At 50.0% G+C, this 17999-nt stretch overlaps 1 protein-coding gene across 8 annotated transcripts in view; it reads right to left on the reverse strand.

Annotated features, from left to right (window-relative positions):
* The window catches only part of LOC112253931 (B-cell CLL/lymphoma 9 protein), a 104613-nt gene continuing 86614 nt past the window's right edge, over nucleotides 1–17999 (reverse strand). For 3 of the 8 annotated variants that reach the window (XM_042297058.1, XM_042297056.1, XM_042297057.1), the window contains exons 4-11: nucleotides 17564–17946; nucleotides 15252–15565; nucleotides 12080–12190; nucleotides 11179–11341; nucleotides 5858–5951; nucleotides 3253–5545; nucleotides 2752–3000; nucleotides 1–2467 (exon numbers count right to left, since the gene is read on the reverse strand). In XM_042297058.1, coding sequence (XP_042152992.1) covers nucleotides 1338–2467; nucleotides 2752–3000; nucleotides 3253–5545; nucleotides 5858–5951; nucleotides 11179–11341; nucleotides 12080–12190; nucleotides 15252–15565; nucleotides 17564–17874 — 4665 coding nt within the window. In that variant the 5' untranslated portion in view covers nucleotides 17875–17946 and the 3' untranslated portion in view covers nucleotides 1–1337. Of the gene's footprint in view, nucleotides 2468–2751; nucleotides 3001–3252; nucleotides 5546–5857; nucleotides 5952–11178; nucleotides 11342–12079; nucleotides 12191–15251; nucleotides 15566–15734; nucleotides 15824–17563; nucleotides 17947–17999 lie in introns of those variants that run through there. The other 5 variants (XM_024426056.2, XM_024426054.2, XM_024426051.2 and 2 more) reach the window with 4 other exon arrangements.

Consider the following 17999-nt stretch of genomic DNA (forward strand, 5'->3'; position numbering starts at 1 on the left):
CACCTGTATACCAAACAATATATTTTATTAGTCTTCCAACACCACAGCCCTGTATCAAATTCAATGTCACATGACAACGTGTTAACACAGGAGAGGCAGGGACACAGATACAACCTACTAGCTCATTTTCTGTTTTGCTTTTTTTGTCGTCATTTCTGTTTTTTAAAAATTCAGCAAAATTCCATGGTCACCACCCCTCCAAGTAACCCAGACATGGTTAAGGCTGCTTCTTCTTTTACTCTCCTCTCTGTACTCCTAGCCTGGAAAGGTGAGAGCAGAGGCTTTGCTTTCTGCTGTGTCTGTTTGTCCGTTAGGGTTAAGAGGGGTTTGAGGTGTGACAGACATCAGCCCCCCCCTAACCCACAACCCCATATCCAATTCTAAACCAGGCCTCATCAGCGTATGCCCCAGAATCACCCCTCCTACCGAGTGTTTTTTGACAATAAAAACAGGAGAAAAAAAAGAAAAAAAAAACATTCTTTACAGTTAAATCATGTTTGTGCTTTTTTTAATAATACTATTATCTGTATGAGGTCATCGTTTGGCATATTATACAGAGTAACAAAGGAAAATGCAGTTCTTAAAATACTTTGACCCCCCTACATGGTAAACAGCATTTCAGAGTGGGAGTTGCAGCGACATTTGGCTACCCCCCCCCCTACCCCCACCCTCCTTTACAAAAGAAGATGGGAAAACAAACTAGAAGTCACTATTAAAATCCCTTTAACAACACAAATACAGTACACAAATAGCATTGAATCTCTGGAGGGTAGTGATGAGATGAGATGTAAACATACAGCCAAAAATGGTGCAACTCGAGACAACAACAAAAAAAACTGTGACCTTTTCGTCTTTTCATTCAGTTCCTTGTGTTTTTAATCCTTTATTGTTCTTTACACTTCGTCGTTTAGCTGTTCTTATAACAGTACAACTACGGACCTCTGGTCCCGGGTCATCCCTGGAGTTTTTATGAAGAGGCTTCCTATCCGTCTGTAGAACACTGGAGCTTAGACTCGTCCCGTACATTCTACGTTTTCCAAAACAGAGAAAGATCAGTCCCCTCTGAAATGGTGTACATCCGCCCTCCCCTCCATGGAACACGCTGCAGTTGCACCACCACACCCGACAGACTGCTAAACCAGCCCAAAAGTGTCTCGGGATGTGTGTGTTGTGTGTGTGTGTGTATGTGTATGTGCCAGAGTGAATGTATGTGTCCCCAGTCCACACAACAACCGCCTAAGAGAGCACAAGTCTCATGTGTATTCCTTTTTTGGCGCAGGTTCTAGACTCCTGCGGGTTCCGAGTCAGGTCTTTAGTTTCTACTTAGCTGTAGCAGCTCAGAACATGAGGTTCCCGGGGTTTCCGGGACCGGGGTTGAAGCCCATGCCCATGTCCCCTGCCATCCCGCGAGGCCTCATCTGAGGCGGCATCATCATAGTCTGCTGGGGGCCACCCATGCCGTGGAGTGACATCATCATGTTGGGCGAGCCCACGGGGCCCGGGTGATTGTACATGAGCCCCCCCCTCTCTTTAACCTGCATCATCCCATGCCCAGGTCCTCCCATCATGCCTGGCTGCTGTCCCGGCGACAGCATCCGATGCTGGGGTCCCATCATGCCCTGGGGCATGAAGCCAGGGTGGCCAGGGTGTAGCTGCCGCATGGGATTGTGGCCAGGGTTACCCATTGGCATGTCTTGGGGCCCCCCCATGTGGCCTGGGCCCGGCGGACCTCCCATCCCCTGCATGGGCATCCCCATCCTGGGGTTCCCCTCCACCATCATCCCCTGCATCTGGGGAGGGAATCCCTGGGGGCCGGAAGGGTGAGGTTTCCCCCCCGGGCCGTCGCCACCGCGGGGGAAGTAGGACAGAGTCTGGCTGGGCTTTTCCGATGGGATAATCCGGGAGAGGTCAAACTCCGGCATTCCGGTAGCTCCCGTTCGCATGACCTCGTGGAGGTCGTTATCATTGTTGAACATATTGAAGTCCTGGCCTCCTCCGGGAGTGTTGGGTTTACACATGCCGCCCGGATCCCCGCCAGGGCCCATGTTCCCCATTCGGCCCATTGGGCCCCCCTCCACCTGGAAGCCCATGCCGTGGGGGAAACCACCCTGGGGCCCGGGGCCGTTGTGGGGGAAAGGGACCTGCTGAGGAGGAGAGTGACCGGGGGGGAATCCCTGGCCTCGGTGGGGGAAGCCCATACGGCCCTGAGGTATCATCTGAGGGTTGCCCATCCCTGGGTCCTGCCCGCCGGGCATCAACATGCCGTGGGGCCCCATCATACCCGGCCCCATGGGCCCCTGGTGGGGCCCCCCCATTGGGTTGGGCGAGGGCATCTGGTTAGGCATGCCGTGGGAAAGGGGCTGGGAGCCCATGGTGTTCATGCCCATGGGGCTGAGAGCAGGCATGGGGCCTTGTGACGTGGGAGCCATCATGCGGTTGTGGCCCGGGTGGTGGTTCATTCCCATACCTATAGGAGGCAGCAGAGAGGCAGGCAGGGTGAGATCACTACATTCAAACCATAAAACAAAAAGCAAAAACATAAAATGGTTGTCATACGCTTACGCCTCAGTATAGTGAAAGTTCTAGGCTCCAGGGGTGTGTGTAAAAGGCAATTGCAAAGGTACAAATTTGGATACAGATATGTATAAGTATTTGTGATGCGTTAACGGAAAATGGCCTGGTCTAAAACAGCTACCGCTCTAGTAGAGCTGTGTGTGTGTGCAAAATATATCAGCTTGTTGGAGCTCTTACCAGACATGTTCATGGGCGGCAGGTTCGGCGAGCGGGCAGGTGGCGAGTCGTCGTCCGAGCTCGCCACCGTTTTGATGGCGTCGTGGTAGAGGGGCGTGGAAGTGGGCATGGCAAACTTGGACATGCGTGACATCATAATGGACAGGGGGTTCTGAGATATCGTGGGCTCAGGGGGCAGGGCGTAGGGGCTGCCAGACGGAAGACTGGAAGCACTACTGGAAGGGGGTGCTGTGGGGGGACCATTCCCACCTGAAGGGGAGGGGGAGAGGAGGACGACAAGGGGAGAGAGAGAAAGAGAGGAGAGATTAGTTACATAAATATCCACTGTATCTTCTTATGCAGAGAACACATAGGACTGAATCCTAATTAAACTCAAACTTTCACACATTGCCTGAGTCGGAGTTAAGCGCACAGACCTCAAGTCAAGATTCAGTCCATACAGCACAATCTACTGAACTGAATTGGTGGAAGTTTAACAGAGGAGAAACTTCTGGGACTCACCTTGCTCCACATTGCCCATCATGTTGGGTGAGGTCATGCTGAGCGGAGGCTGCTTGTTGTTCTGGGGGATGCCTGGGCTTTGCATGGGGGGCTTGGGGGACGATGTCCACCCTGGGGAGGGTGCCGGGAGCGAGGGCGACTTCATGTGGACGGGAGAGGCTCCAGCCGAACCCATCATGGGGGGAGATTTGATGGAGGCAGCCGCCGCAGCTGCAGCCACTGCCGCCGCCGTAGGACCCTGGAGCATGCCGGCCAGCTGGGAGGGCGTCTGGGGGGACTTGAGGTTCCCAGAGGGCGAGCCCAGCATGGGGGACTGGACCTGCCTCAGCGTAGGGGACTTGAGGGGGTTGATGTTGGGTGAGTTAGCCTGGCCGCCCTGGATGTCCTGGGGACCCTTGCGGCCCCCCATGTTCCTCTGGTTGGGAGGCGGGCCCGAGTTGGGGGGCATATGACTGAGGCGACCGTTGTTGCCGTGGTTGGGTCCTCGCTGGTCAGGGCCGAAGGGGGGTTCACCTCTGGGGCACCTAGGGTTCCCAGGCCCGTGAGACCCCATGCCTGGGAAGTGGCGGTTGGAGCCCATGTTGAAGTCCCCTGGGTGGTGCCCCTGGTCAGGGAAGGGAGGCCCCTGCATCATCTTCTGAGGGCCCATGTTCTCTGGCATAGAGCCTCCTCTCATCTTCATCATCTCCTCGGGGCTCAAGTTCATGGGAGGCTCCCCCCTCATTTTAGCCTGCATCATCTGGGGATTGGGCCCCATGTTCATGTTCCCGGGGCCCATGCTGAACTCAGGGCCCATGTCCCTGCCCAGGCCCTTGACAAACTCCATCCTGGAGGATGGACTCATGGGGCCAACGTCGCCAGGCATTCTGGGAAACATCATGCCTCCTCCGTTAGGGCCGTTGCCGGGGCCATCCATTGGCCCCCGGGGGCCGTTGCCCCCCATCATCCTGTTCATCTCCATGATCATGCCCGGGGGCAACCCCATGCCTTGCTTGTCACCCCCCATGCCCTGCTGGAACATGGCCTCCTGCACCGCCTGTGGGTTGGGGAACCTCTCCACCCGACCCCCTGGCCCTACAAACTGCCCCTGTCCGGGCGGGAAGCCCCTGCCGTCACCCATGTTGGGTCCCATGTCGTCGGGCCAATTCATTCCAGGCCGGGGTCCCCTGGGGTTGGGGCCGCCCTCCATACCAGGGTTCATCATGCCAGGAGGGAAGCCGCCGGGCATCCTCTGCATGTGGGGGTGCATGGGGCCCCGGGGGCCCATGCTCATCTGCTCTGGGAAGTGCTCAGGGCCCCACATCTCCCCAGCCGAATTGATCTGGTAGGGAGGCGGGGGCCCGCGCATCATGGGGCCACGGGGGCCTTGTTGGTGCATCATCATGTCGCCCATGGGCCCCCGGTGCTGCATCTGCTCCTGCTTCCTTTTCTTCTCCTCGTAGAACTCCTGCTGCAGTTTCAGCCATGCCATCTGCTCCGGGTTCATCCCTGTGTGATCCCCGTGCTCACCGCCGGGCCCTCCGTGAGAGTTCATAGGCGGCCCAGGAGGCAGGGGCCCCAGCTCGTCTGGGGAGAAGGGCATGTCTCTGAGGCCTCCGGGCCCAAATGGAGGACCATCGGGCCGGGGCCCCCCAGGGCCTCCAGGCTTCCCCAGGTTCTGGGACTGGGCCATCATGGCCTGGAGGGGGCCCTGCTCCCCTGGCTTCTTGGGCCCCCCCTCCATCATGCCGGGGTTGGGGCCGGGGGGCCCGCCCGGGTTGCCCTGCCCCATGGCTACCATGTCTTTGAGGGATAACTCCTTGTCATCGGGGAAGAGCATGCGCTGGATGTCCCGTAGTGTCTGCAGGGAGCGTTCGCGGTGCTCCAGCTGCTCCTGGGACAGGCCCTCAGAGTTGTCCCCCATGCTGGACATCAGCTCGTGTGCCAGCTGCTGCTGCTGGGCCGTGAGTTTGGCGTCGGCACCATTGGGAAGGTCCAGAGAGGGGAAGCTCTGTTGGGATGCCCCAGAGGGGGTCTGGTGGCCGGGCGGCCCTCCAGGGTTGCTGTTAGGGTCGTGGGGGGTGCCGTCCTGGGGGCTTCCGCTCTTAGAGTCCATGCCCCCAGAGGCGGCCCCGTCCTGGGGGAAGCTCCCAGGCTTGGCCCCCTGAGGCTGGGCTTCTGCTGGCTGGTGTTGGCCTGGTGGAGGTGCTTTGGAGGCCTGCTGGTGGTTCTGGTCAGAAGGGTGAGATGACTGCTGCTGGGGGGCTCCGCCCAGCTGCTTGGAGTCACCCCGAGGGGGTCCCATCTGATTATTCTACAAGACGGGGTGAGAGAGGGGTTGGTTGGGTTACCAAAAGATCCCACTCACTGACACATTAAGAGACACTTATCAAAAGCATCCCAGGGTGCATAATTAACATAGCTTAAAAAAATCAATAAAAAAATACACAATTCTGCTGAGTTGGACAATTATCATAACATTGTCAGAACCATGCTTAAAGTTTTCACATTGTTATATAACATTTATATTAACAGACCAACAAGGGGCACAATGCAAATGGTCTGCTAACGGCAAAATGATAGGTTTTGATGATAAATAGGCTAGTTAAAAGTGGGTTTGTCTTACCACAGGTAGGTGGGGCTTGTTGCCCTTGGAGATGTTGTTCATGTGGAAGGCAATGATGTTGTCCGAGTGGCCTGTGAAGACCGCATCAGCCGCCCTGCAGACAGGAGGAGGACAATCATGAGTAGGTGCGAGGGTGCGCCCGCATGCGTTTCAAACGGGCAACAGGTAGAAAAGTCCCATTTCAAAATCAGGTTCATAATTTAATAATTGAAGCCTATCACCGAAGCCATTTTTTTCAGCACAATTGTGAACAATTGCCACAGAAGACATTAAAAAGGTCCAATGTAGACAGGGTGTTTTTACATTTCTGGGTAACAATTAGGTACCTTACTGTGAGCGTGCTCAATTAAAATGGTCAAAAACAAACAAATATAACTTCCTAGCAAAGGAACATTTCTCAAGCAAGAATTTAGATATTATGGTCTGAGTGGGGTGGGGGGGGGTGTAACTCTAACTCCTATTGTTCTATTAACTCATTTACTGCATGGTGACATCACGGGCCTTTAAATACAACTGCTGTGTGTGCAAGATCTTGAAAACCTGACAAAAGTCCCACTACTTCTATTCGAGGTGAAAATGATGAATCCGACACCTTATCGATAGCAACAGCTCATGGTCTTCCTGGAATCAGATGTTTTTTTGACTCAATGGAGGAACGTAGTCAGAGAAATGCTGATGAATGTCTTGGTCGAGCTGTGTATGGAACTGGTTCACCTCTGATGCACACAGGCAATGTGTACTGGAAGAGATGTCTGAATGTTCCTCACCTAGCATACACCCATCTAACCAGACATGCTTTATCTACTCATTTGCAGAATGCAGAGTTCAACAGAATTCAAGTGAAGGTCAAACAAATCATATAGAAAGCAGACAGTATTGCAATCATCTCTGATGGGTGGTCGAATGTTCGTGGGCAAGAAATAATTAGCTACATCTCCACCCCTCAACCAGTGTTCTACAAGAGCACAGACACAAAAGACAACAGACACACCAGTCTGGCAGTCATCAATGACCTTGACCCACAGAAGGTATTTGCACTGATGACAGACAATGCTGCGAACATGAAGGCTGCTTGGTCTAAAGTGGAGGAGTCCTACCCTCACATCACACACATTGGCTGTGCTGCTAATGCATTGAATCTGCTCCTCAAGGACATCATGGCACTGAAAACAATGGATACACTCTACAAGAGAGCCAAGGAAATGGTTAGGTATGTGAAGGGTCATTCAAGTTATATCAGCAATCTGCCTCACCAAGCAAAGTGAGAAGAATAAGAGCACCACATTGAAGCTGCCCAGCAACACCCGTTGGGCTGGTGTTGTCATCATGTTTATCAGTCTCATGGAGGGGAAGGAGTCTCTCCAAGAAATTGCCATATCACAGTCTGCCGATATGGACAGCCCCATCAAGAGGATCCCCCTGGATGATGTCATTTGGGAGTGGTAAGCAGCCTGAAACTCCTGAAACCTATAGCAGTACCCCTTGCACTGATTGAGGGAGGCAATGTCATCCTGTCTGATGTTCAGACTCTGCTTGCAGATGTAAGAGAAGAAATCCGTACTGCTCTGCCCACTTCACTTTTGCTCCAAGCAGAGGAAACGGAAGTTCTGAAATCCATTAAAAAGTGTGAAGACTTCTGTCTGAAGCCCATACACGCCGCAGCGTATGTTGGACCCCAAGTGTGCTGGCAAGAGCATCCTGTCAGGTGCAGAGATCAACAAGGCCTATGGTGTCATCACTACTCTGTCTCAACACCTTGGCCTGGATGAGGGCAAGGTTCTTGGCAGACTGGCAAAGTACACTTCCAAGCAAGGGCTTTGGGATGGAGATGCAATATGACAGTCGTACCAACATATCTTATCAGCCACCTGGTGGAAGGGACTTTGTGGATCTGAGGATCTTTCCCCTGTTGCCTCCATCATTCTCCAAATCCCACCAACATCAGCTGCCTCAGAGCGCAACTGGTCCTTGTTTAGGAACACACACACACCAAAGTATGCAACAGGCTGACCAATACAAGGGTTGAAAAATGTGTGGCCATCCGGTGAAATTTGAGTCTTTGTGAGCCTGACAATGAGCCATCCTCAACTAGATTGGAAAGTGACAGTGAAGATGAGGCCTCAGAGTCTGATGTTCAAGAGGTGGACATTGAGGAGGTCCAGGGAGAAGACAAGCCTGAGAGAAAGACAACCAAAGCTTTAGTTTCTAGACTATCATTTTACAGATGCATGTGCAAAACGTTTTTGGGAGATGCGATGGCTCATTGAGGATCATTCAATACTCCCTTAATTTTGTTGTTCAGTGAAATCATCCCATGTGAAGAGTCAACTCATAACTAAATGTGGTTGTTTATTTCTATTGGAAGGATTGAATAATTTGCAATTATGTCTACTTATGATATGGTAAAAGGTTTGTTTCAGTCTCCATATGATATGGTAAATATATCCAATGTGAAAAAAACATCTACATTTTAAATGGTATTAATATTCATTTGCATACATTTCCCATATATTCCTGTTAATTCCCATATATTCTCACAGAAAGTTTCCACATCGGAATATTCCCCAAAATGTGCAACCCTACAGTTGTGGCCAAAAGTTTTGAGAATGACACAAATATACATTTCCACAAAGTTTGCTGCTCCAGTGTCTTTAGATATTTTTGTCAGATGTTAATATGGATTACTGAAGTATAATTACAAGCATTTCATAAGTGTCAAAGGCTTCTATTGACAATTACATGAAGTTGATGCAAAGAGTCAATATTTGCAGTGTTGACCCTTCTTTTTCAAGACCTCTGCAATCCGCCCTGACATGCTGTCAATTAACTTCTGGGCCACATCCTGACTGATGGCAGCCCATTCTTGCATAATCAATGCTTGGAGTTTGTCCAAATTTGTGGGTTGTTGTTTGTCCACCCGTCTGGGGAGTTTCCCTGCCATGGACCCAAAATATCAATGTTTTGTTCCCCGGGCCACTTAGTTATCACTTTTGCCTCATGGCATGGTGCTCCATCAAGCTGGAAAAGGCATTGTTCGTCACCAAACTGTTCCTGGATGGTTGGGAGAAGTTGCTCTCGGAGGATGTGTTGGTACCATTCTTTATTCATGGCTGTGTTCTTAGGCAAAATTGTGAGTGAGCCCACTCCCCTGGCTGAGAAGCAACCCCACACATGAATGGTCTCAGGATGATTTACTGTTGGCATGACAGAGGACTGATGGTAGCGCTCACCTTGTCTTCTCCGGACAAGCTTTTTTCCGGATGCCCCAAACAATCGGAAAGGGAATTCATCAGAGAAAATGACTTTACCCCAGTCCTCAGAAGTCCAATCCCTGTACCTTTTGCAGAATATCAGTCTGTCCCTGATGTTTTTCCTGGAGAGAAGTGGCTTCTTTGCTGCCCTTCTTGACACCAGGCCATCCTCCAAAAGTCTTTGCCTCACTGTACGTGCAGATGCACTCACACCTGCCTGCTGCCATTCCTGAGCAAGCTCTGTACTGGTGTACTGTACTCTGTACTGTACCATTCCTGAGCAAGCTCTGTAATCCCGCAGCTGAATCAACTTTAGGAGACGGTCCCGACACTTGCTGGACTTACTTATGCGCCCTGAAGCCTTCTTCACAACAATTGAACCGCTCTCCTTGAAGTTCTTGATGATCTGTTAAATGGTTGATTTAGTTGCAATCTTACTGGCAGCAATATCCTTGCTTGTGAAGCCCTTTTTGTGAAAAGCAATGATGACGGCACGTGTTTCCTTGCATCTCACCATGGTAGACAGAGGAAGAACAATGATTCCAAGCACCACCCTCCTTTTGAAGCTTCCAGTCTGTTATTCGAACTCAATCAGCATGACAGAATGATCTCCAGCCTTGTCCTCATCAAAACTCACACCTGTGTTAACGAGAGAATCACTGACATGATGTCAACTGGTCCTTTTGTGGCAGGGCTGAAATGCAGTGGAAATGTTTTTGGGGGATTCAGTTCATTTGCATGGCAAAGAGGGACTTTGCAATTAATTGCAATTCATCTGATCACTCTTCATAACATTCTGGAGAATATGCAAATTGCCATCATACAAACTGAGGCAGCAGACTGTGAAAATTTATATTTGTGTCATTCTCAAAACTTTTGGCCATGACTGTACTTCTGACTAATCAGATCAGCACTTTTGCCAATAATTGGGCAAGACATCTGAATTGGGATGCCTGTGTAAATACAGCCAATGTGTTCTGGGAGGGAGTTCAAGCAACTATAAACCAGTAATAGCCAGCTGAAGTACACAGGTGAACTAAACAGTTGAAAGCTCCATGGTTAGGGGCACGAGTGGCAGGGCTGGAATTGCCTCTTGTTATCTATCACCAATCTATCAAATGTATTTATAAAGCGTTTTTTACATCAGCAGATGCCACAAAGTGCTTATACAGAAACCCAGCCTAAAAACCCAAAGAGCAAGCAATGCAGATGTAGAAGCACAGTGGCTAGGAAAAACTCCCTAGAAAGGCAGGAATTTAGGAAGAAACCTAGAGGAACCAGGCTCTGAGGGGTGGCCAATCCTCATCTGGCTATGCCAAGTGGATGAACACAAGGGTACATGGACATTAATTCCACATCGTTCTTCGATACGTTCATAGATGACCAGCCGGGTCAAATAATAATCACAGTGGTTATAAAGGGTACAACAGCACCTCAGGAGTAAATGTCAGTGGGCTTTTCATAGCCGAGCATACAGAGGTCGATACACCGATCAGGGGGTTGGCTGGGCTACTCAGGGCAGACAAGGGTTGGGGGAAGAGAGAGAAAGACACCTTGTTGTCATCCCCTGTCAATCAAATGAGAACACCCCACTAGGGGACAGGCCAGAGTTTGGGTGACCCTCTGCCATTACTCACAGTCAGTCTGTCAGTAACTGGCAGAACACACTGAAAAGGTGGCTGGCTAGGCTACTCAGGGCAGACAAGGGTGTGTGGGGGGTAAAGGGGGTGTGAGGAGGAGATGGTAGTGTACGGGTCAGATACAGGGAACTGGCTAGATTTCTCTGAAGCGTGGGGAGGGAAGGGGGCAACACACCCCAGACTAAGGTTTCCATCCAGTGACTTCATTTCATTTTGAATGCATTCACTCGTCTCGACCATTCTCCAGGAGTGTGAACTTGCACCCTCCTTTGTCAGACTTGAAAGCATCAGATTGGTCAAAGAAGCATTGGCATGGGGGATTTTCCGACCATTGTTAAAACCAGAGAGTTCGGGGTGTGGTACACTTTAATGTACAGATCATAAACAATGACCAATCAACCATACAAACAAACAGCCAGAGGTAGCTTACTTGTTGGCCATCTCTGTTGTGAAGACGTACACGACCTTTGACCCGGGCTTGGGACCGCTGCCGCCCAGCTCCATGCTCTGCCCTCCAACGGCATTGTGGGTCGACGTGGCCGAGTTGAGCGCGTTGTTGGAGTCCAGAGGCTTCATCTCTATCGAATTGCAGTCTGGAGAGGGAAACAGAGAGAAGGGGTGAGAATGAGAGAACACTATGGACCAGACCATGATGTTCATAATCAATGATGTTGTTTCAGTTTGTCTCCATTGTGCATCTCAAAATATCACTATATGTGGTTCCTGAGACGCTAAAACACTTCTCCGGGGGCGTTGTGAGATCAGATATAATCAGTTCACTGCAATAAATACAACCTGGAACTATTCAGATGAGATGTACAAGTATCAAGCATCTCAGAATAGGATTGCTGATATAGGATCAGTTCAACCCTATCCATGTAATCTTATTCACTGTGATCTAAATAGCAAAACTGCTCCTAGATCAGCACTCCAAGACGCTTGACACATACGGCCCCAGACCATTAGGCCTGTGTAATCTTCTCAGCGTTATTTAGGAGGACCATGGGGAGCACTCACAGCAAATCACGCTTCTGTTCCTTCCCAACCCCAGTTCACTGGTCTAGTCCCAGATTTGTTTGGCTGAGTTTACACAGGCAGCCCAATTCTGATATTTTTCCACTAATTGGTCTTTTGACCAATCACATCAGATCTTCACATATTTTTATCAGAGCTGATCCGATTGGTCAAATTATCATTTCGTGAAAAAGAGGTCTGAATTGGGATGCCTGTGTAAACGCTGCCAGAGGACCGTTTGTGGTAGTGATCATAGGAGTTGGTTAGACTGTACAAACAGATCTGGGACCAGTTGACCAGGTAGCTACAGTACTTACTAAAGAACCCTGGGTCTTCCTCGTCACTCTCGCCCCCAGAGCACCAGTCCGCTCCACTGTAGGGCTGCCGCCGCTCAGCTACACACAGCCTCTTGGCTCGGCTGCCCAGCTCTACACCAGAGAGAGAGAGATAAAGGCGCTAAGTCTGGCTAGTGTCAATCAAGCACACTTATAAAGCTGTACTCATTACAACTTACTGATTTTGTCATGCACAAGTGAATTGAACAACACATTTAGGCCAAGCTGGTGTTCCGGGGTTTACAATAATGTGACGCAGCATTCGTAGCCTGGTTCCAGAACTGTTTGTGCGGTCTTGCTAAATCCATTGGACAATGACGATAGGAGTTGGCTATACAGCACAAACAGACCTGGGGCCAGGCTAGGCGACAGCAATAACACTTTACGACCAAATAACGTGTTGCCTATTCACTAGTTCAGATCAATGCTCTCAGTGGGCCAATGAGTGGAGGGAGACGAGCTGCCAGTGAGGCATGCGGGGTAAAGTGGGCGGTCCAGATTGATCTCATCGAGAGCGAGATAGGGGGGGTGAATGTAAATTATTTAGCCCGGTGTCTTTTAAAAACAGACAACAACTACAGGGAGCCCAGCGGGACACTGAGGGGTGGGCCTGGGTCGTGTTCATGAGGCAAAACGCTGTGCAACGAAAAACAAATACGAGCATTCAGATCGTACAACTCGTTTCACTTTTGAGTGTTTTCTTCCGATTCGTGCCTACCGAATATGACCCTGTACCTCTTACCCCCGAAGTCTCACATGTAGATAACCAAACACGCACAAAATGTGTCACACACAGTCCCTCATTTAATAATAGCATCTTAAACTTTTAAAGGCTGGTTTCCCTGACCCAGATTAAGCCTACCCCTGGATTAATTTACAAAATAGCCTCCAACACCCTACTCAGCAAATTGGATGCAGTCTATCACAGTGCCATCCGTTTTGTCATCAAAGCCCCATAGACTACCCACCACTGACCTGTAGGCTCTCATTGGCTGGCCCTCGCTTCATATTTGTCGCCAAACGCACTGGCTCCAGGTCATCTATAAATCTTTGCTAGGTAAAGCGCTGCCGTATCTCAGCTCACTGGTCACCATAGCAACAACCACACCCACACGTAGCATGCGCTCCAGCAGGTACATTTCACTGGTCATCCCCAAAGCAAACACCTCCTTTGACCGCCTCTCCTTCCAGTTCTCTGCTGCCAATGACAGGAACTAATTGCAAAAATTCCTGAAGTTGGAGACTTGCATCTCCCTCACTAACTTTAAGCATCAGCTGTCAGAGCAGTTTACCGATCACTGCAGCTGTGCACAGCCCATCTGTAAATAGCCCATCCAACCAACTACTTACCTCATCCCCATATTTGTTTTTCTGCTCTTTTGCGCACCCTGATCAGCACATCCATTACTCCAGTGTTAATTACTAAATTGTAATTACTTCGCCACTATGGTCTATTTATTGCCTTACCTCCTTACCTCATTTGCACACTGTATACAGATTTTTCTATTGTGTTATTGACTGCACGTTTGTTTATCCCATGTGTAATTCTGTGTTGTTTTTGTCGCACTGCTTTGCTTCATCTTGGCCAGGTCGCAGTTGTAAATGAGAACTTGTCCTCAACTGGCCTACCGGGTTAAAGCAACATGCTTAATGGAGGCTCTCCAATAAGTCTCCATTTCACATACTTTTAGTCCAGGACTGGGCTTAATCTGCATCCCTACAAAAGCTCCCGGTCCGCCGCTGTATGTATACTTTAAAGTCAGTCTCGCACATCACTAGGAGTGTGCAGTGTCGACACACCAGACGACTCGCTTTCAGAACTGCAGAACCTTCTGTCCCCACCGCCAGACCCAAACCTGTGGGCCCCTCCAGGCAAGCAGCTGTGAGCAGTGCACTGCAGGCCCCGAGGCATAGAGCCTGAAAACTTTATGAGGTGGGGAGGTGTGTGTGTGTGTGTGTTAGCTGAAGATGGACATGGAGTGGAAGCTCCCTGTGCAGAATGATCCACATGCTCCATCAGACGCACATGCCACAAACAAAATGGCCACTGGCACATACCTTAAGCATGTCAATAAAAATCAACAATTACCTAACAACCTACATTAACACTAAGGAATCAAACTGACGTGTCTGCAGGGGTATTCTGGGACAGTGTATTTTAATAATATACACTACACCCATACACATTTGTTCTCACATGCTTTTACCATTTACCACACTAAAATTATGTTGTTGTTTTTTACTAGGGTTGTCATTTTAATTCATCTATAAAATACCTAGTTGTGGTAGGCTCAACACTGAAGAAAAATACTGTTCACATTTATATGATTTCATATCATGAAAGAAGTAGAACCAGATCCTGCTCAGTAACAACAATCTCAGTTGTAACCACCAGAGGTCTCAGTGAAATGGAAATACTAAGGGGAAAATGACTGGACACCCCCTTTAACACAGTGAAATGGTTTCTTCCAAGGCTCCAGCCCACACAGTTTTTTCCACCAGGAGATAAACAGGGTTGTGGATGTCTTAATGCAGTACTACAGCCAGCCCCGAGGAGGAACACACACACACACATATATATTATATACACACATGCTCCCTCTTACTAGGGTGACAGCTACCAAGAATAGTGTGACTAAAGCCATTCCCTCTGGGGTCCTGGGGGCCATCGTCACATGCCAGATAAGCCTGGGAGCCATCTCAGGACACGACTCTACATCCGTCACAAATCACAGAGAGTAAACCCCACACAGACAGACCATAAATACACTCCCACTGACACAAGCCCACTCAGACAACGCCATATCATGAGTTAATAAATCGCACTTCAACATCCAAGACCTAGTCCTTGTATTTTGACACCGAGTTCACCCCTCTGACTAGTTGATGTCACGGCGGACCGTTGAGAAGAAGGTGCAACAGCAAGGTGATGCTGAAGGTGAAAAACAAAAAAATGCCTTGAGATTCTGGAGAAAATGACCTACGTGACAGTAAGAGCAGCATGTGCATATCGGGAACTCTGAATCGGGCCCCATGAGACTATTATGATGTAGTGATACTGTAGGTGCCAGAGGATGTCGATCATTACCCTGGCTTGACAGACTAAACCTGTCGATGGCACCATCACTAGTTGTAGGGGAGGGCTCGGCCTTACCTTTCTGATCCCCCTCGCTGTTGGACGTCCCCGTGTCACGCTGCTCAAACGACTCCACCGAAGTGCTTCTTTCCCTCTTCATTTTGCCCTTGGCCCCGTTGCCTGCAATCAGGCCTTGTCCGTTTTTTAGTCCCAGGCTCCCTATGGGCCCCTTAGGGCCTAGAGTTTTGGGGTCACAGGGCGAGGGCTGCGATTGGCTGCCCGCGCCCCCTGGCTTTCCCTGATTGGGTAGTTTTGAGTCCATCTGGGCGGCGCTGGAGGGAGACATGACGGGTGGAGAGCGCACCATGGCCTCCTGCTTCTGTTTGGGACTGCTGATGGAGAGGAGACAACCAGGGTTAGTGGGGGGACATCAAACAATGTCATTATCACATGCGCTTAACAGTAGAAACTAATACACCCATTCTTTACATCAAACCACCAACCGCTGTCATTATCAACATCACATGAGAAATCACAGAAGAGTCATTAATATCCTCTTACATAAACGTTGCAGCGAGAACAGACAGGCAAGTACTACGGCTGAGACTAGTTCCCAGAGGCTGAGGGAGGCACATGGGAGCTCCCCGCCCTGAGAAAGCAGCACTCTTAAAACAGCAGCTGGGTCATGTTCTTTAGGCACCAATACGTTAGAAAATGGACTAAAACAGGGCGGGACTCCATAGACTTGTCCAATAAGAAATGTTTATTTTAATTTTCTGTTGCGTGCCCTAATGAACACAGCCCAGTTCCTGGCCGGGGAGGCATGACGCACACAGGTGAGTGACTAATAAAGGGTAAACACGGCCACCTCCAGTCCTCACCCTTTCTTTGTTGACAGAGTTGGGAACAGCAGGGGAGGTGGAGGGGGGTGTTAATATATAATCGGTGCCTTGTTAAAGTAGGCACTTTAAGTACACAGCCTTATTTCTCCCTGTGCTGGGCCGAAACCTAGAGACAGGAACACAACTCGCCTCGTTGCCATGGAGACCAGTTACACATGGATAAAGCAGGGGAAAGGGGGCTGCTCTGTAGCCGACACGAAATCGGAGGAGAAAGGGGAAGTTGAACCTAACACAGGAAAGCACAACTGATACGGGAGGGGTAGTCAGACCAAAGATGGTGGATAAATGAAGATAGTTCACTCAGGCATTGAAAAATGTTTTGTCAGTTCCGGTCTACTTAACTGGAAGTCTCTTCTATAGACACCAACGCAATAACAGCTGGGTCTGGTCTACTTAGTTCATGGACTTTCATTGAACCATCGCTTCCTCTTCCGTCTCTGGTCTGACCACACTAACGTCGCTCGAGCACACTGCCGGAATCCATTGCTGGTGGTACGACGTTTAGCATGACCACTGCACTGGGCTAAAAGTCCACGGACAGATCAAAAATAGTTAACTTGCAGCGTCACAGCACTCAATGGGAGTAACAACAAGCTCCAAACAGGGCCCTACCAGGCCCCAGTCAATCCTCCATTTAAACGGAGCTCTCCTCTACAGCTCTCTCTTCCCAGCTAGCAGTGATACATAAGCCCTAGCACTCTTCTAAAAACCCAGCCAAAATGGCCTCGCAGCCAAAACCGGAGCCAATATGGATCCGAAGCCAAACGTTAGGCCAGTATGGCCGGCGTGCCTACTGTGAGATGGGCCCCAGCAGGGCTTTGGCAGTGCAGCTGCAGCTTTTATACTAGCCCCAGAGGGCCTGAGTCAGCACAGGCCGGGCCGGGATGGGCTGGCAGAGAGGCAGCTGCGGGGTGGAGACACTCAGGTCACTGTTCCAGGGCTCACGCATAGCCAGGACCTGCTGCACTAGGTTAAGCTTTAATAGGCCAGTAGTTCACCAAGTATGGTTGTCGTGTAACCTCATACATACATCTGATAGATCTGAGCTCGCCTGATCTCTTAGTAGGTTTAGGAGCGGAGGACTTAGATCCAACCGCTAGACCGGATTCAATAAATACCACGCTATAAACTACAACACAGAACAGAGAGTCAGGCGGTATGGCAGGCAACATGGTGGTCTTAATCAGAGAAGGACAAAGGGTTCGTTCTAGGTCGTCTCTATTGCAGAGACTGTCCGATCTCATGACGCCTGGAGAAGTGTTAAACATCTCAAGAACCACGTTGAGATGGTCTCTAGCAATCTTCTGAGATACGCAGCCCGATTGCTTTTGAGACAATGTGGAAGGCATTCAAACTCATTTCATTATGCAGTGGAATTGATAGGTTGTCAAGCGGGGATGGAGGATCATTTGTCCTTAAAAGTTGATTTGCTCCCCTGTTTTAAAGAGCCAAGAGAGAGACATAATAGCAGACAAGGACCCAGCTCACCTCTGCGTGTTAGCCGATGGGGAGTTCCTCACTTTGGGATTGCTGGAATGCATTGACGGCGATCCCAGGGAGACAGAGGACGGAGTCAAGTGCTGGTGCGGGCTGGCCGAGGGTGTGGCCTTGGCCCTGGTGTTCCTGTGGCCTGTGCCGGCAAGGGCGGAGTTAGGGGCGGGGCTGTGATTATTAGAGGAGGGGTTAATGTGGCTATTGGCTCGGCCACTGTCTGGGCCTGCCTCGTCCCGCTCCTTCTTGACGCGCTCTTTCCGGCTAAAGTTTCCTGCTGCTCTTTCCTCTTGCACCTCCAGCATCATCTGGATGTCAGTACGTGTGAGGTGCTGTGTGCCTGGAGTCTCCTCAAGGAGCTCTCACAGTCCTTGGGCACACTGGTAAAGACAGGGGTGAAGGGAAGGAAAAAAGAAAAACAGGAGAAAATGTT

The sequence above is a fragment of the Oncorhynchus tshawytscha genome, linkage group LG14 (genome assembly GCF_018296145.1).
Source record: "Oncorhynchus tshawytscha isolate Ot180627B linkage group LG14, Otsh_v2.0, whole genome shotgun sequence".
Lineage (NCBI taxonomy): Eukaryota > Metazoa > Chordata > Actinopteri > Salmoniformes > Salmonidae > Oncorhynchus > Oncorhynchus tshawytscha.